At 39.4% G+C, this 18,465-nt stretch overlaps 3 protein-coding genes across 6 annotated transcripts; all 3 read left to right on the top strand.

The window, feature by feature from the left end:
• The first annotated feature begins 27 nt into the window (after nucleotides 1-27).
• tusc2a (tumor suppressor 2, mitochondrial calcium regulator a) lies at nucleotides 28-2,919 on the top strand. Of its 4 annotated transcripts, none has more exons than XM_087173524.1 (4): nucleotides 28-298; nucleotides 957-1,194; nucleotides 1,981-2,101; nucleotides 2,196-2,919. In XM_087173524.1, exons 2-4 carry the CDS (start codon nucleotides 1,046-1,048, stop codon nucleotides 2,259-2,261), a joined length of 336 nt encoding a protein of 111 aa, XP_087029650.1. In that variant the 5' UTR covers nucleotides 28-298; nucleotides 957-1,045; the 3' UTR covers nucleotides 2,262-2,919. The 4 variants fall into 4 exon arrangements, with proteins under 4 accessions (XP_087029650.1, XP_023260280.1, XP_087029648.1 ...); XM_023404512.2 differs by having other exon boundaries at nucleotides 28-384; XM_087173522.1 differs by having other exon boundaries at nucleotides 32-235.
• Nucleotides 2,920-6,456: 3,537 nt separating this feature from the next.
• hyal2a (hyaluronidase 2a) lies at nucleotides 6,457-11,944 on the top strand. Its single transcript, XM_023404509.2, has 4 exons — nucleotides 6,457-6,875; nucleotides 8,080-9,052; nucleotides 9,646-9,735; nucleotides 10,802-11,944. Exons 2-4 carry the CDS (start codon nucleotides 8,123-8,125, stop codon nucleotides 11,183-11,185), a joined length of 1,404 nt encoding a protein of 467 aa, XP_023260277.1. The 5' UTR covers nucleotides 6,457-6,875; nucleotides 8,080-8,122; the 3' UTR covers nucleotides 11,186-11,944.
• A 612-nt stretch (nucleotides 11,945-12,556) lies between these two features.
• Nucleotides 12,557-16,481, top strand: hyal1 (hyaluronidase 1). The gene is made up of 4 exons (XM_023404513.2): nucleotides 12,557-12,664; nucleotides 12,978-13,882; nucleotides 13,976-14,065; nucleotides 15,763-16,481. Exons 2-4 carry the CDS (start codon nucleotides 12,980-12,982, stop codon nucleotides 16,078-16,080), a joined length of 1,311 nt encoding a protein of 436 aa, XP_023260281.1. The 5' UTR covers nucleotides 12,557-12,664; nucleotides 12,978-12,979; the 3' UTR covers nucleotides 16,081-16,481.
• Nucleotides 16,482-18,465: the final 1,984 nt, after the last annotated feature.

Here is an 18,465-nt window from a genome sequence, read left to right as displayed (position 1 = left end):
GACTGATGGAAAAGATTTAACAGTCCGGATAATGTAGGTACTGACTGATGCCGATCGATGGCAGTAATGCAACTTCTTAGATGTCAGCTGCTGTTTTACAGACGAAGAAGAACTGTTCAGCTGCCGCCGGTCTGTTAGATCAGCTGATCACCTCATAGCAAGGACCAAAACAGCTAACGCTAGCTTAACCTAGATGGTGGCGAAAAGTTATGACAGGACATGACTGTGTGACACGGTAGGATATTAATCAGAAGTCCATTTCAGCAGTACTCTTTTGGTCGTCTAGGACAATATTTCCGTGAGTGTTTTGGAGACACAGCTCTGCTTCGTCTAGCTAGTGCGTCAGTGGCAGAAGCTAACAGGCTAACTCACCTAAACGTGCAGGTACCGTCAGCGAGCTATTATTAGCCGCATTGACCTGATATCTAACAGTGGCTTTTATGACATACAGACTGCATGTATCAGGTATAAAAACGATATCTGTGTGTATAAGTTGATATAGAAATTTTATTTAAGTTATGAATCAGGTGACTTGCTTTTCTAGCTTGATTTACGTTTGGCCCAGACGGTTAGCTAGATAGCTTCCTGAAAAGCTAGCATAACGAAGCAGTCTATAAAACATAAACCTGACGCTTCAGAAATATTTAATGAGTTTATACTGCATGTGTACAGTATTTTAATGTAAATTAAGCTCGAGAGGCCAGTTAAAATCAGTTTTCCAGGGTAAAGCTGGTATTCATCACACTGACAGTAGCGCTACTGCATTAAACCCAGTGTATTTTGTAGTTATTCATCAAAAATATATTAGATCTAACTACTAAATAGTCACTAAACAACTGGTGCTTTACAGTGGTTTGGAGAGTTACACAAGTAGTCACACAACTAAACACTATCATGCAGTGAAAGTCAAGTCTGATGGGGAATGTGTCCTTTCTTTTCGCACTTTCTCTCCTCAGATCGTGGCTTTGGTGAGGAATTGAGAGCTTCTGGCCACCAACCAGATTGAAAGCTTTAATTGAAGACTAACTATGCCTTACCTCTAAGAATGGGAGGAAGTGGATCCAAAGCCAAAGGAGTCTGGCCTTTCTCAGGCAGTGGAGCTGGAGGTGATTCAGCCAGTGATGGGAACGAGCAGTCTTTGGCCCGTCTCAAAGGTTCAAGAAATGCAACACCATTTGTTTTTACCAGGAGGAGGTAAATAACACATCATTGGAAAATGGTAAAGGGCTGGGTCACCCAAATCGCAATACATTTTCCCATGTATGCTTAATGGTCTGTATCCATGCAGATAACTTTGGTTTTTGTGAGATGTCCATCTCTGAGATTTCTGACACCCAAATACAATTTAAGGTGAACAGCTCTATAATAGAGGCATTTTATGACTCTATTATAAAGTTGAAAGTAGAGAGCTGACACTAAATGAGGCAGGATAGGTATGGTGAATGACATGCAACAAAGGTTCCTGAGTGGCCATAAACCAGGGCCTTAACCACAACGTCACCAGGTTTCCCCAAACAGAATATCCTTTGTAACTGCTCAGCTGCTATCAGCAGTTTTCTTTGGAAATGTTTTTGTTTTGAAAAAATGGTCTCAATAAAACCAGTCCGCAGTTAAGTGTGTAAAATATCTGTGGTTTTTAAACACCGATCAATTCGGCAACGTTATCCACCCCAAGTGGGACAGTTAAAAAATGTACATGGCAGAGAAAACACGTACTTAGACTTCATTAAAACTCAAAAAATATTGAACATATCAAGACATATGTTAGTATTAAGTGATCAGTAACAGTTAAAAACACTCAGATGTGAGGTGTATTAGCTAGTGGTGGGCATTTCAAAACTTCAAACTAACTGCATGCTTAGACAGCACTGGAGGTAAGAGAGAAAGTTTGTGTTTTGGGTGAACTGACCCATTATGGTTCAAAAAGTTTCCTCATCTGACATGTAGTTCCAAACTGATGTTTATTTGCTGTGTTGGCAGTTCTTTATACTACGATGAGGACGGTGACCTTGCCCATGAATTCTATGAGGAGACAGTGGTGACAAAAAATGGTAGAAAAAAATCCAAGTTGAAGAGGATCCAGAAAAATTTGATTCCGCAGGTTAGTTTGGGTCAAATTGATGATGTGGGTCAGGGGTGTTTTATCAGAATTGTCATTTCAGTTCATCTTGGATATTGTTTGTTTTATCTTTCAGGGAATCATAAAGCTCGACCACCCCTGTATACATGTAGATTTCCCCATCGTCCTCTGTGAGGTGTGAACCATTGCACAGGGCTGATCTACTATGAGGTGCAGCCACAGGTACTCATTTCAGAGCAAAGTCTTTTTCCAACCAGGATCGAGACTGAAACTGTGGTCTGGAGAGAAAGAGGAAAATTCAAACTGTCATATTCAATTGATATATTGAATGAAATGTTATACATTTGAATTCAGCTATGGTCAGAGTGTCCTCTTTACTAAAATCCATATTTTGATATTCACAAAAGTAGTGATGGTACAGGTTGTGTTTCCACTACCCAGCTGATATGTAAGCAGTTTTAGAGAATACATCAAATTAAGTTGTATTTCTCTTGTGAGTTTTTTGCAGGGAAAAACATCCTTGATGTGAAAAGGCTGGAACGGTTTATGCCTTCCGCGAGACATAGAGTGTTAGACTCTGTATGTATCTTTGTATGTGTACATGTGTGCACTTAGGTTTGTTTGAGTCAATGTGTGAAAGCGGGATGGAAGATGTAATTACAGGGTAGGAAAATGAAGGATTGTGAAATTTATTGTATATATGGTCACGTTCTGTATTGTCATGTCTGAGTGTGTCTCAGTTACCGGAGCTCAGACCTGCACTAGTGAACATAATGTACTGTAAATAATTTCAGATTTCTTAGTTGGAAATACTTGAATAAATGGTTTACTGAGCTGAATGTCTTGAGTCAAGAAATTTTTTGTCATAGGTAGTATGCAGTATCTGTGTAACCATAACAACATTTGCCTTTTTGGTCCTGTACTTCCTTCTTTGGTTGTAAACTGATGAGAAGCCTACCATTTAAAGGCATACCTCAACATTTCAGAAATTATGCATTTGTTTTGCCAAGAGTTACATAAGAAAGTTGATAACGTTGTCATTCTCATGTCTGTCTTTGGTTTTTGGACAGATTAAACAAACAAGATATAACAAGTTAATTAGTGAGCTTTAATAGTGTTATCTTTGGACAGAGCCAGGCTAGGTGTTGCCCTCTGTTTCGTCTTTATGCTAAGCTAAGCTAACCAGATTCTGGCTTAGCTTCATATTGAACACACAGACACAAGATTGGTATTGATCTTCTCATTTATTCTAAAAAGTGAATAAATGTAGTTCCCAAAATGTCAAATTATTTAAGTACCAGCTGCCAGATATCCAGACAGAACTTCAGTTTTAGATTAAAAGCTCAATGTACACATGGTGCAATAATTTTAGCTCATTCAATCAAGTGGTAACTTTTAAACATGTCACCAGCCTTTCTTGTACTTCCATGACAGCTCTAAGTATAACCCTGACATCTCCAGATTCTGTCTTATTTTTAGCTTTTCCTCATTGCTTTCTTGAATTTCACTCTGCCTTGCTGAGAGGTAAGGCTGTGGTGTGCATCTGAAACCAGATTTTTTTTATTTTTTTCCCCCTTCCTTAATTCCCTGTTCTCGCTAAGATGAGGGTAATCTGCAGACTTTATTTTGAAACACATAATTAATTTACACTTCAATAACATGTAGGGCATACACCCTCTAGATGGCAGCAGGAATCCTTACCTGTGCTAACTTTAATGAGTTGGGATGTGATGTTTGTTGTACCAAAAAGTTTTCTCACTTTCAATGATAATCCTGCACAGTTAGACTTTCCAAAAGACTGAAGATATAATTAAATGTGATGTTTGAGGTAAAAACTCAAAAGATTTAAATCATGACCCTATAAGGTTGGTGTTGCCAGTTGGCACATTATCAAACTTTAATGGCAATGTAAACATATTACAGATGACACATCTCTACGATAAATGGGTAGGGCTTCCTGTGCTGACATTCTCTGGTGTCTGTAATTGTGTGGAATGTGGCTGGGTGTGTTTTTGGGCCAGAGGTCAAACACTTTGATGTATTTCCCCTCCACTGGTCTTTGATGTTTTGCTAAAAGTCCGGCCTGCATTAGAAGGATGTACCCTTTCTCTTAAAACCATACAATCTTCAGCAATATGACACTGTATAATAGTGTTCTGATCTATGCAGTGTGTTCTCTTATGTGTACAATGTGTTTATACTGGGAAACGTTGTCCATGTGGCTGTGGTTGGGAGAGATAGTCATTATGAAATTATCGACAGCCTTGAAAAAGAACTAAAACATGCTTTGAAGTATAAGTAGTAAAAGATTAATTTAACAAGCTGTAGTGGTTTAAAATGAAATAGCAGCGCTTACTGTGGCCCATTGTATCAGAGTTTAGTTGGATTATTTTACTTATTACTGTGATGCAGTGTGATCCTACACACTGCATTTGACCAACAGAGTACTGAACTGAACGAATGATGGTAATGTCCTGTGTATCTTATTGATACATAAAGCCACATGAGTTTAGTTTAGGTCAGTACAAGTCAGTTTAAGAGTGCATTTTCAGGGCCTCAAGGTGTGTTTAGGCACTTCTCACCCATATTTTACTTGACTCATTAAGGTCAGACCTGTTCCAATGAAATTCCCCTCATCCCAATTTACCAATTCACATGATTACCAGAAAGTATCGCAATTCTGTAAGTGTTTGTTACGCACATTGAAAGCGGCAAACTGTGTTTCCAGTTTCCCTGCCATTGTTTTCGCTTCCTGATGGTCCCTGACTTCTGCTGATGTAATGTTCAGGAGACAGAGGTCAAAAGGAAGATGAGACCACAGGGAAAGCGAGCCATTCCTTTGTTCCTTTCCCTCCCTCTTCATTCACATGCTCTACATTTTCCTCAAACAAACTGCAGAGACAGAGGGGGAGAGAGAGAAAAAGAAAAAAAACTGATGACATGGTGAAGTGAGTCAGCAAAGCTTGGAAAACAAATGGCGGAATCGACTCTGACACAGGAAAACATCTCACTTCCAGGCCCCCACTTCACCCCGATCATGTGCTCGGACATCCTTAAGCTCACGTGTATGTGCAAGGGAAATGTCTAACTTTCAGATGAACACCATTCTTCAAAACCCACTCAAGGACTTCTGGGCTCAAACACCCATTTTACTGGTGATGACAGTATGGGGTACTTTGACAGCATGGGGTACTCGGAGCCATTGCCAGTCGCTGTCACCACATGCCTCAGGCAGCAGTGACATCTGTATGCCAGATGCCTTGTGCCCACTGTCTGGAGTATGCTCAGAGCATTAGTGGAAAAAAAACATAAAAATCCTTCACTTAAGTGGCAACACATCAGTGTCAAAGAAGTTCATTGAAACTAGAAAACCTACATTTGTCTTTTGACCAAAATAAAATGAATTATCAGAAACATGTCCTCAAGTATACAAGAAACATAATTATTATGATTATTATTATTACGAAGAATGGTTTATCTGAGACTGTTGCAGCTCTGGGTATAAGTGTTATTTTAACGTAGTAAGTGGTGTAATATAACTAGGGACGTCTACTTCAGTGAGGTAAAAATACAGTATTTCCCAAAGAATCGTTTTGGAGTAAAAGTAAAGGTTCAGCAGTTTAATTTGATTCCTCAATCCAAACACTGTTTTTGAATTTGTTTTTGGGAACAGGTTTAAAGGTATTTTTTAAATAATCTTATTGTCGGCAGTGGGGTTGTGCATTAACATACCATCTGCCAAAGTTATTTCATGAGAGATACAGTGTGTGTTTCTGTCTGTCTCTTCTTCTATTTGAAGTGCTGTGCTTGAAAGCTATTTCCACCTTCTAATCATAATTTCACAATATACAAATTTGAATCCTATGACAGATTGATTATTTTCCACCCGTCCGTCAAATCAGATGAAATCACATCATGTAACTTCCTCTTTAACTAAGGCTGTTTTTTTTTGTCTTTCATTTAGCTCTACAGTATTTGGATATGTTATAGTCAAACACTTGGCATTTGAATCAAGTTTGCAGTACCAAAAGGCATCCTTGCATGTCTCCAGAGTGAAATGAAGTCCTCACATTATTTCTAAATACCATATTATTTATAGGCTACAAATAATTGTAATGTAGGAAGGTCACCGGAACACAGTAATCAGATTGTGGGCATGATCTTATTTTTAGGGATGTGGCATCCTGGCCCGCTGTGACCTCCTATGAATCTTGACATTGCTCGGTACAGTGTATCTGTTTCACGGCGTGGTGGCAAACTTCTTGGACTGATTCATTCAGAGCTGTGCCGGAACAAAGGGAGTATCTTAAAAAAAAAAAAACCCACACATACACATTACAAAATCAAAGCCAAGACTGACTTAACTGATACCTGGAGTTAAGTGTAGATTTGAGCTGAAGAAAGACGTTTCTGTACCACATTAGACACGCGGACGGAGGTGTTCAGATTTCCCGTTTGCTTCGCCACTCCTCCCCCCCCCGTGTTCGCAGTGTAAATGGAACATCCTGAAAGTGGTTTGGCACTCGGAGTAGGCGAGTGGCGACTGACAACATCGCAGGGGGTAACTTCAGTTTCTTCACTTCACTGACGGAAGGAAGACCGAGAGCCGTGTTTAAAAGATATCGCTAAGCAACGCATGCCCTTGTTAAAAAACAAAATCTCTATCGTCATTTTCTCACTCCAAAGACAATGTTCACTTTGAGTTTTTCCAATTTGTTTTGAGGCGACAAAAAAAAAACGCGGCTTAAAGTAGCAGGCTTCTGCTTTTTGGGAATGCTTCAGTCTGCCAGGAAAGGTAAGTTTGTCCAGCTGCAGGGAGGAGGCTTGTGTGAATTAACTTTGCTTTTACTTGTCGTTTTGCTCATTCATTGCTAAAGAAAACGGTCCAAAAGTAAAATGCAATTGAAGTCGATTTATGTAACAGAAATGGTTATACGTTGAAGCCCATACAGCTTGAAGATCATTAGAAATCTACACTCACAACTATGGGAAGGTGCTTTTAGTAAATAAAGACGAAAACGAAGTGCATTTTTGTCATTGTTTATCCAGGTTGTTTGTAGATAGAGGAATAGATACATACTTTATTGATCCCCTAGGGGAAATTCATGATTCATGTAGCATTGATTATATACAGATAGTTAAGTACAACAAAACGTTAATGTAATTTAAGCTTTGAATTTAGATTATTACTGGTAACCACTGGAAAATAGTAATAAAGTACAATTATTCAAGTACTGTACTTCAATACAATTTTTAGGTACCTATACTTTACCTGAGTATTTCCTTTCTATGTTAATTTATACTTTTGAATATGGTACTTCTTACTCCTACATTTATTTGCCAGCATTAGTTACTAATTATTCAGATGATTAACACAAAATATAATCAACTAGTGAATACAATTATCCAAACGTATTTATATGGATTAAGCTACACAGCAGTACATTATACTGCTTGACCAGCTGCAATAGTAAACTGATGTACAATGAATGCATCAATAATGATCCTCCAGTCATATGATAAATATCTTTCTGAAAAGGGTCATTCTGCATTGTGAGTACTTTATTTTGAGTACTCAGGTGAAGTTTTGAATGCAGGGCTTTTATTTCTACCTTTACTTAAGTAGAACAACTACATTTCAATCTCTGTTGTAGAGCAGAGTGACAGTCCTTGGTCAAGTCACATCTGAAGACATATAAGGAAAGCCTCAGGTGTTCTGCACTCATACATAAAAAGACGCTTTCTATAAATAAAATATCAAATCCATCTAGGGTTTGTTGTGATTATTTATCTGTGCAACCCCTGTGAGTGCAGGTTTGGTTGTTTCCATTTAGTGCACAAAACTATAACAAAATTGCACTGAACACATCAGCATATTTGTACAAACTCTTTATTTCTTTTTGAAATGGTGACTTCATGAACGAATGTACTGAGGAATGACAGTTAATATGAAAAATAAACTAAAAAAACAAAATTTCACTCTCCTCTGTGACTTGTAGAGCTGAGAGTGACGGTCCTTTCTGTTGATCCACATCTGAAGACATGTTGCACTGGACTCTGTGTGACTGTAAGGTGCTGTTGCTGATTGTTCTACTGTGGGACTGCCTCTGTGCTCTGGGACTGAAACCCACAAGATGGCCGCTGTATTCCCAAAAGCCTTTGCTCCTTGCTTGGAATGCCCCGACTGAGGACTGTGCCCCAAGGCATGGCATTCATTTTCAGCTCGACCAATTCCAGATCGTGGCCTCACCCAATGAGGCCTTTGTCAAGCAAAACCTCACCATCTTCTATAAGGACCGCCTGGGCTTGTACCCCTACTTTGAGCAAGATGAAACACCAGTGAACGGGGGACTGCCACAGGTGGCCAGCCTCTCACAGCACCTGGCGAAGATGCCGGAGAGTGTGCGGAAGTATATACGTGAATCAGGGGCCAAGGGCCTGGCAGTTATTGACTGGGAGGAGTGGCGCCCACTCTGGATACGTAACTGGGAAAACAAAGATGTTTACCGCAGACATTCTCGTGAGTTGGTGCGCCAGAAGAACCCAACATGGTCTCCAGAGCAGGTGGGAAAAGTAGCCCAGCAGGAGTTTGAGATGTCCGCTAGAAAGTTCATGCTCGGGACTCTCAAGCAAGCCAAGAACCTGATGCCCAACCAGTTGTGGGGGTTCTACCTGTTCCCTGACTGCTACAACCACGACTACAGGCGCACTCTGGAGAACTACACAGGGCGCTGTCCTGATGTGGAGGTGGCTCGCAATGAGCAGCTGAAATGGTTGTGGACTGAGAGCACGGCCCTCTTTCCCTCCATCTACATGGGCACTGTGCTGCGCTCCTCGGCATCCGGACGGCAGTTCGTCCGGAACCGAGTGAAGGAGGGGATGCGTTTGGCATCATCAGGCGATGGGTTGGCACGTCCTGTCTTTGTGTACACCCGGCCCACCTACGCCAACTCCATGGAACAGCTGACTGAGGTGACGCTCTAACTTTAGAAACTCTGCCGGTCATGAATCTGGGTTCTCTTTCTTTCTTTTTTAACCACACAGTGTTCTTGTGAACTTTAAAATGACTAATGTGTTCCTGTGCACTGTCGGTCATGTATGATACTAAACATTTCTGAAGCAGGGGATATGGGCTTTTTTGTTAACTCTAAATCACACTGTGGCTCTAACATTCAGCACTACCACACACTCCCATCTCTCTTTCTCTCTGATCAGTGCATGCTGCATGGAGCTATAGCTCTCTGCTTTTCCTTATCGGCAGCCACAGTCCTTTCCTGTTCTGGTAGCAGACGGACACCTCAATACCTCTCATTTGTGAGGAGAAGGCAGGATGGGTGTTGGTCAAGTTGAAATTCTCGCTAACACCCTATAGACTGTTTCCTTATGGGAGAATGAACAGATAAGAGCTGGTGATGTATTTGACATACAGTAGCTTATGACCCATTAACATTTTGACCTTGGTAAAGTGATACTTAACAGTGTATTTTCCCTCAGTTTGACCTGTATTTTTACTAATGTAAAAGGTTAAATACGATAGGGTTTAAATGCTGTATCATCTTTTACAGACTGACCTTGTCTCCACCATCGGGGAGAGTGTGGCTTTGGGAGCAGCTGGAATCATCCTGTGGGGAGAGGCAGGCTATGCAAGCAGCAAAGTAAGCATCCACACCCTAATTATGAAACAAACACATTAATCACTCAAGACACAACTCACAAATTTGGCCACAAACGTCATCATCTGGTAAGCTTTGACCTGCTGCTCTTTCCTGTCATGTGTGCAGTCATTTGAGAACTAACAGTTATTCCTCAGGGCTCCAGTTCAAAGATAGCGACTTGAGTCACATGAGTGTCACATTTAGGCTGATAGGTACTTGGATCTCATTTTCGGTAAAACAAATCTTGAAATCAGCCATGAACAGTTGTGTTGTTCCCAGTTGTGAAAAAACAGTTTTTGCAGTATGGTGTTTTCAGTCTATATCTTGCATTCACTTAAACTGACAGAAATGAGAGAAAATGATTTTGGTTGATTTGCTTTTGTTTGAAATCTTCAGTGGACTAATATTCATAGGAAGAGCAAAAAAAGCACAAGATGTACAGACAGACATTTATTGGAGCAACGTCTCTTTATTCCATAATTTGGTTTGCCAAGAGGTTGATCAGTGTCATTTCAAACAAAACAATGATATGAATATGGAAATATTCCATCCATATGATCTTTGTGTTATAGTGAAGGAGTAGTGGTACATTTTAAACATCCTTTCTGATGAATGTGATTCCTTTTTGTCTTTATTTTGGATTAACCAGCACACCTACACTGAATGTGAGCAGGTGCCTCACAACTGTAATTAGTTATTTTGATTTATGAATGTAAACTTAGTAGCAGTCAAGAGTTGCACACCACGTCAAGCCTCTATTTTTTCAGTTTGTCCTGAGTCAACAAATATATATAAGAGTTGCATGTGTTTTGCTCAATCAGACGTAATAAGAATGAATGGAGAAAGATTAATCAACAAGACTGGTAAAGTTCATCATAACCACATTATACTTTAAATGGAAGAGGGGTTGATATTACACAGAAGGTTCATGCTGTTTCCTTTAATCTACTTCAAAAGTTACCTGAACTTCACATCCATGAAAGTCTGAATAAAAGATAAGGACAGTTTGACTGTGAATGTTGACCTAGTTGAATGAGTGATTATCTATTTTTCTTCTCCTCTCCAGAACAGCTGTTCCGACCTCGCTGCGTATCTACAGGGTCCGCTGAGTAAATACCTCTTCAACGTCTCCACGGCAGCAGAGCAATGCAGCAAGACCTTGTGTGGTTCTCACGGCCGCTGTCTGCGCAAAAATCCAGACAGTGATGTTTACTTGCATCTGAACTCCGGATCCCACAGTATCACCAGGGTGGAAGGCAAGCTGACAGTCACCGGTGAAGCGGCGACGACGAGTTTTCAAACTGATTTTCAGTGCCAGTGCTACAGCGGCTATCAGGGAGAGGGCTGCGATCAGACGGACCCTCTACACCAGAGAGGGACGGCCACTCAATCTATGGCATCAGCACTGCAATGTGTGATCTTACTGATTATCTCTCTGATCCTCTGCTAATACACCATGAATACAGTAGGCACAGCTGCATTTTGTATGTCAAAGTATAGGAGCATACAAGATGACAGGTTGAGAGTTTTTGGGAGTGAGTTGCTGTAAAATGATGATGGCACAAAGTGAAATTTTATAAGAAACACTGTGGAATTTGCAAAGTTATATTTGTTTATTACTATTAATCCTTTTTTTTTTTTTTTTTAAACAACGGAGGGCTCCCTGGAAATGACCTTGTTTACATTTTGCTCTCGGTTTCCTCTCAGTCACTGTTTCCCAAGGTGTCAAATTCCATGTTTCTCATAGAGAGCACGTTTTTTTTGAGGAAATGTGATGAATGAGTTGACGTATGTCAGTCGCTGTGTGGTGAAAGTGGAATTGATGCACTTAAATCTGGTAATAGCACAATATATTTGAAGTGCCTGATCTTTTTTTAACATGGCCTCTCATCATCTTTTTATGGAGGCAGTAAAAGTGTTACTATTTATTTGAATGTATTTTTAGGTGTTTTATATGATATTTTATTGTTTTTATGTCCAAAACATGACTACTAGTTTTCTCTTAAAATGCATTCATTACTCCATTTATGCCAAAAATTACAGTCTGCAGCTATTTGACTTCAGAAGCACAAACATTGTACACACAATATAAAGAGCAAATTTTGACACTTTGTATGTTCCACAGTTTTACTGACATTATTACCCCTGTCTCCATGCTGTTTTCTCAAATTTTGAGTTTTTGTCCAAGTAAATAAACCTCTTTGTTGAACCTCTTGTGTTCTCTTCAGTTATAATTTCCAGTTACAGAACACATAACCTGAAGGATGATGGTTTGTGTGTCATATTTTCAGCGTTAGAGGATACAGTAAAGTTTTAAATGTGGTTTTCAGATAATACAGGTATAGTTTTGTTGGTTGCAGTCAATAGAAATTAAGCTACAGGGAAAATACATGTCACAATTGGTCACAGAGGGGAGGCCAAGCCAGCCAGTCGTCAGGGAGGGACATTTTGCAGGCTGGAGCCTCATACCCCCCTCCCCATGTAATTGTAGGGTGCTGTTAAGCCAAGAGTTATTTTCTACTACTTTTAAGAGTTGAGCAAGCATACATTTAAATTTGGAGGTGGAAGAGTTCATTATGGCTTTTTTTGACAGCCATTAAGGGTAGAACCTTGTAGTCTTTCCACGCCTCCTTAATAAACTATTTATCTTTAATTATATTTACATGTTTTATTGAAACAAAATGAAAACTGTTAAGGATAATGATGGGGTGAGGTTTAAAAGTGCCTGTGACTTTAAATCTGTCTGTCCCATGAAATGATTTGCATGTCTCTTCTGATTGGTTGCTGGGAAACCTGTGAGCAGTTCTGGTTTTGTTACTGCCCCTTTTCCTGCATGTCACTCAGATCATAAGACTGCTGATTACACATCCAGGCCTACAGTCAAGTCAAACCAAGTACATACCAATATCCTTGTCCAGTGTTTCATTAGGTAAGTTAGTGTTTGTAGCTTTGTCTAATACATTCAGCTTTTATTGTATTACTTTAAGTTTATTACTTTATTCCAATATAGCTACACTGCAACCTGTGGAAAACCACACAAGATTAATAGGCAAACAAAAGAACATGTTTAGTCAAAAGCTGAAATTCTTGGAATTTAATCTAGATTCTGAAAATGAAAAGAGACCTTATTCGCTTTGTATTTTGATCATCGAGACTCCGGTTGCTTCACAACTTTTAAAAAAATGTTATTTCACTATCCATGTCCTAAAATGTTTGTATTGCTGTCTTTCTCTTTTTTGCAGACATGGGTTCCTTTTGTCCCGAAGCCCTGTTGTTCTTAAATCTGATCAGCCTTGTTTCAGGGCTGGAGGTGGGAACATCATCTTTCTCCCAGGTGCCTTTCCTCACTGTGTGGAACGCCCCCACTGCCAGCTGCCTCTCTCGGTATGGTGTGGACCTCAACTTGGGGACCTTCAACATCGTCCAGAACCAAAACCAAATCTTCATGGGGGAAAACATAACCATCTTTTATGATGAAAAGCTCGGTTTGTATCCTAGATACAGCCAAGGAGAGGCCATTAATGGCGGAGTCCCGCAGAACGCCAGTCTTGATGAGCACCTCAGAGTTGCCGCTGAAGATATCCGCAAATATATCCCTGACAGGGATTTCCAGGGCCTTGCTGTGATAGACTGGGAGAGCTGGAGACCTATATGGGAGAGAAACTGGGATAGTAAGGAGGTGTACTGGGAGGCATCAAGAGCACTAGTGAGGTCCAGGCATCCGGACTGGAGCCCTGCAAAGATAAACGCTGAAGCCAGGGTGAAGTTTGAGGAAGCAGGGAGGAACTTCATGGAGGAAACACTGAAACTGGGGCAGGAGAAAAGACCCAATGGGTTGTGGGGTTACTATGGTTTTCCCAGCTGCTACAACTATTATGACAAAAGCACACAATACACAGGGAAGTGTCCACCTGTGGAGATAAAGAGGAACAACGAGCTGTTCTGGATGTGGAACAGCTCCTCTGCTCTGTATCCTGACATCTACCTTAGCCTCGAGCAGCGAGGCCTCGGCAGAGAAGTGCTCCTCTACGCTCACTACCGCATCCTGGAGGCCATGAGAGTGGGAGCTCAGGTCACTCCATCATCACCACCTGTTTTCCCCTACGCTCGCATCGTCTACACCTACACATTAGATTTCCTCTCTCAGGCAAGTAGCAGTTGTTTGAACTTGATGCTGTTTTAAGATACCTGTCATTTTTTGTATCTTCTGTTACCCCCCTCTTTTTTTTACCTCCTGCAGGAGCACTTGGTCTACACCATCGGGGAAAGTGCTGCTTTAGGATCTGCTGGGGTGGTCCTCTGGGGCAACCACGCTTTCGCTGAATCTCAGGTACAATAACTAACCGAGTATGTGTCACTTTGCATAAAAACCATGCTTACACTGACTGGTTTACTCTCAGGTTTTCTGACCGTCACCTTTTTGGTCCTAATATTGAAACCATCAGAGCGGACGCATATGAAATTGTTTTGTTTTTTTCTTTTTTTAGAATGTGAGTTAAAACAGGTCACACAACTCATCTCTAGTACATCAGGTCTTATTTACCAAATACTTTCAGCTCTCTGGCCATTACCAGGGTAACATATGTTTGAGAACATGAACTTTAAAGGAAGGGTGTGTTGAGGTCAACTACAGATTGATTTAGAAATTAGTTAGTTAGAGTTATTTATACTTATAGAGTATAGAGTTCAGAGACTGAATATTGAATTTACTGTGGTTTTAGAAAATTTGTTTGAAAAATTCGGTGGGAGAGAATGCAGAATTTGCTGTTTCATAGTATAAATCGAGATGTGAGCCTTGAAAGTTTAAGATGAAATATTGCAAGAGTTGTAATGTTGAATGTTTAGTGTTTATGGTCACTTATATTTCTCTTTGTTCTAAAATTGTTCTAAAAAGACGATGATGATGTTATTTTACTTACTTATTATCCATGGTGATTTTATAAGTCACCACCACTGACTCATAACTGACTAGAAGAAAAAATAAACTCAAGACACCACCGTTATGAAATCAAGATAGCTGAAAACATTTAAGTGAATAAAACATGCCATACTGGAAAAGAATAAGAATCATTTTGATGGACTTGAACTGAAACTCACACTGTCCTGCACCTCACTGTGTGTAAGGTGTGTAAGCTGTTTTATATTGTCAACAAATCCCATGAAAAGACCAAAACCTCATCTCAACTCGATCTCTGCCCAAAGCTCATATTATACTACTAAATACACACACCTCTAATAACAGATCACAAATATACGGTTTCCTTTAAAAAAAAGAAAGGCTCAGTAATTCTCTAAACAGCTGGAGACCGTGTTTTTTAGCAATTACTCAAACGGGAGTAAATAATGGCATTTGTTTGAGCTGCAGGTTAAAACACCACTGCTCCTGTTATGAGTATTTACGACAGCAGGATGGTGTATGTTTGATTGAGTCAAAATAAAGTACAGTACATGTTCATGGTGTTCATGTGTTTTAAACAGTCTTTGGACAACACTGGAGACATGGCACAGAGGAATAAGCTGTGCTTGGCTAACCAGACAATACTTGTTACTAGAATCAAGTGTTGGTTGTGGTCTTTTCATATAATAACAATAATATTAATAATAATAATAATAATAATAATAATAATAATAATATAAAATATCACCAGAATTATCCTCAAACAATTACTCCCTCAAGAGTGCAATGTCAAAATCATACTGTGAGTCTCTCACAGTATGATTTTGATAAAGTGCTGATGTACAGATCAACTGCTGAGAGGGGGCTTTTCTACAGATGGCTAATTTGTTCAGACCACTAAAAGCATGTTTAATTAGGCTCAGTGTGCTGGGATCTAAGTCACATGACATCTCACCTGCTGGGATATAGGTCTGTTTTTTGGTAGGGCATCACCATATTACACCTGAGCATATTAGCCCATTAAGTCTTTTTTGTCACTCAGACAAAGGTGTCCGTTATGTAAAGCTGTGTTAAAGCTTTTATTAGCAGTTCTTTGAAGCATCAGTCTCCTTTCTCTTTTCTGCTCTCAGGCAACATGCAACGCTGTCAAATCCTACATCGATGACTTCCTGGGTCCTTACCTGGTGAATGTAACATCAGCGGCCACTATGTGCAGCCAGAGTGTGTGTTCCTCTAAGGGAAGATGTCAGAGGAGGGACTTGAAGTCATCGGCCTACCTCCATCTCGACCCTGCTGTGTGGAAGGTGGTGTCCCCAGATGGGGGGAAGAACTACAGAGTTTTGGGACAGATGAGTGCACACGAGACAACATTCATGAAGTCTGAGTTTCAGTGCAAATGTTTCCCAGGGTGGGGTGGTGAGAACTGCTCCGAGCCAGTTCAGGGATAATAGACTTTCCTTTAAGGAGGTGATCCAGTAACAGTTTTGGTTGAATAAATGGTAGGAAAGTCTGTAAAAAAAAAAAAAAAAAAAAAATCCAAAAATGAACCACGGCAATGATAGAATGAGGGTTGTTTGGACCAGAGGTAGACCTTTGCATGAGTGCATGTGGTCTCCTGTGAAAATGATTTTCCCAATCTATGACTAATTTGTTTTCTTAATTAATTGCTTTTGTAATTTTCCTTTGCTTATATAGGAGATATAATGATCCAGGTTTTAAAAATAAATCCCAAGTTTCTAATGTATGCAGAATGATTTTTATGTAGAAGTGAACATGTCTTATAATAAACGAAGAATGATTTGTTTAATGATAATAATAAAATATGCAACTGATCAAATCCACCCAAAAAGTCCCATCCACTCAATCATTTTTGCTTATTGTTACTTCACTTGGACGTTTGAGCTTCTCTGTGCTGAATGATGTATTTGCAGAGTTTGACGAGCGGAAATAAGCTGCAAGAATTGGTAATGAGGAAATATTCCATGTCCATTACAAAACTACACATCGCAATAACCCTGATTCTCTCAAAGCAGTCGGCTTTGAGATTGTGTGTGAGTCCATTAGAGGGGAAATAGATTTACTTTTAACTTTTAATTACCTCACAAGGAAACCTTTTGACTTTCGACATTTAAAGCAGCAATATTTCCAGGGCTTGATGAATCTTTTCATTTCGTTCCATTTTTATAGGTGTATGTGAGAATTATTTTGAAATTTCCTCCGAATTTTTTTGAATTTTTTATAGCTTTCTCATTTGATTATTATACATTTCATTGTGAAGATAGGTAGTCTGAAATATAATGGTGACATCAGTGCAATTTGGTTAAAAAAATTGTTTTTATGCTAAGTCTGAGACAGACAGTGGTGGAAAATAACTAAGTGCACATAGTTAAGTAAAATGGTACTTGTAGTGGAGTATTAACATTTCATGGCACTACTTAATATTTATAATATAGGACATATTTTGTATTACATTTAGTTGACATTCATACTAAACTTTAAATTACCATATTATCAGCCAGTAAAATATGATTTATTGTGAGAGTTTAAAGCAGCCAAAGGTATAAAGCAGTTACATGTGTCTCCACATTGATTAAATACATTAGAAAGCTGTTTACATCAGTAATAATAACCCAATAATATGATATTTTTTGGAAACAAGCTCTATTAAGAGGCCATTCTGCATTGTATGTATTTGTATGGTGTAAATTGCTACTTTTACTAAAGTAAAGGATTTGAATACTTCTTCCACCACTGTCCAGAGGGAACACAGGCCATGCTGAGGCTTGAATTTTGAAATTTAGTTTGTAGGTTTATGACCAGCAGGAGGTGTTGTGGGACAACTAACGAGAAGAAAGGCAAAAGACATCAAGGTCAGAGCCCTGGGTGTTATCACAGAAAGAGTCAAATAACTGTAGAGGAAAAAACATATTTGACTCAGTATGTCAGACTGTGATAACTTTATACCTCAACTCAAGTTCCCACAATGAATTAAACCCACTGTGACACAGAACCAAAGAGAGCATAGGGTGACGTTCGATTGATTTATGAGTGGCATGCACAATGTTGTCTTATCTGATAGCCACCGCTGCTTCAAACTGGTGTTGTTGATTGTAATTTCCCTCCTCTGTCCCCCGAGGCTCAGCGGGCTGGAGGAACAGAATCCCACAGGACCTCACTGTTTCCTGCTTCCGGCTTTATCATCACTGGCTGGATTGTGAGGAAATGAGGAGCAGAGATAGAGGCTTTTTTTTTAAGCTGTGGAGAAATATCTGCAGCCTGTGCTTTTTAAAAATAAATAATTTTAGTCTTTAGAGTTGATTGTGCTGGTTTTTCTGGACAAGACAAACTGCTCAATTGGTTTTTCAAAGACCAAGGATGAAATTTAATCCTGAAACACTGTATTTACCTGTAGTTACTTGATAATGGCAGGAAAAACATAACAGCACTCTTAAAATGATTGACAGTTGATGCTGGTTCTCTGTTCATTATTATTATTATTTTCTTCACCCTGGCAGCTTAAAATCCACTCTCTCTGTCCAAATAAAGAAAATGAATAATATTAATGATGTGCTGCTTTTAATGGGCTGAGGATCATTAGTTATTTTAGAAACAATATAAAAATCATTGTATTCAAAATGCAGCATTATAGTTGAAATTTCCACCTGTGTGCCACGAATATTCAAAAGAAAAACTCACACTTGACATAGTGCAACCTCAAATGCAGCATTATTTGGTATAACAGTCAATTTCATCCACTAAGAGGAGACTTTTTTAATGACATCACAAATTTGAGAATTGCCTTTCAGTGTCATAACTGACTGTACATGAAAAGA

Source organism: Seriola lalandi, unplaced genomic scaffold, assembly GCF_002814215.2.
Source record: "Seriola lalandi dorsalis isolate HSWRI2012SDOR001 ecotype SW California unplaced genomic scaffold, Sedor1 jcf7180002054246, whole genome shotgun sequence".
NCBI classification, from domain to species: domain Eukaryota; kingdom Metazoa; phylum Chordata; class Actinopteri; order Carangiformes; family Carangidae; genus Seriola; species Seriola lalandi.
Note: the sequence above shows the minus strand (reverse complement) of the source record. Positions and strands in the feature narration are given on the sequence as shown.

Coding starts and splice junctions, on each gene's coding strand:
- tusc2a (XM_087173524.1), top strand. CDS start 1,046: ATGGGAGGAAGTGGATCCAAAGCCAAAGGAGTCTGGCCTTTCTCAGGC. Junction 1,195..1,980: donor TTTGTTTTTACCAGGAGGAG/GTAAATAACACA, acceptor CTGTGTTGGCAG/TTCTTTATACTACGATGAGG. Junction 2,102..2,195: donor AGAAAAATTTGATTCCGCAG/GTTAGTTTGGGT, acceptor TTTATCTTTCAG/GGAATCATAAAGCTCGACCA.
- hyal2a (XM_023404509.2), top strand. CDS start 8,123: ATGTTGCACTGGACTCTGTGTGACTGTAAGGTGCTGTTGCTGATTGTT. Junction 9,053..9,645: donor CCATGGAACAGCTGACTGAG/GTGACGCTCTAA, acceptor CATCTTTTACAG/ACTGACCTTGTCTCCACCAT. Junction 9,736..10,801: donor CAGGCTATGCAAGCAGCAAA/GTAAGCATCCAC, acceptor TCTCCTCTCCAG/AACAGCTGTTCCGACCTCGC.
- hyal1 (XM_023404513.2), top strand. CDS start 12,980: ATGGGTTCCTTTTGTCCCGAAGCCCTGTTGTTCTTAAATCTGATCAGC. Junction 13,883..13,975: donor CATTAGATTTCCTCTCTCAG/GCAAGTAGCAGT, acceptor TACCTCCTGCAG/GAGCACTTGGTCTACACCAT. Junction 14,066..15,762: donor ACGCTTTCGCTGAATCTCAG/GTACAATAACTA, acceptor TTCTGCTCTCAG/GCAACATGCAACGCTGTCAA.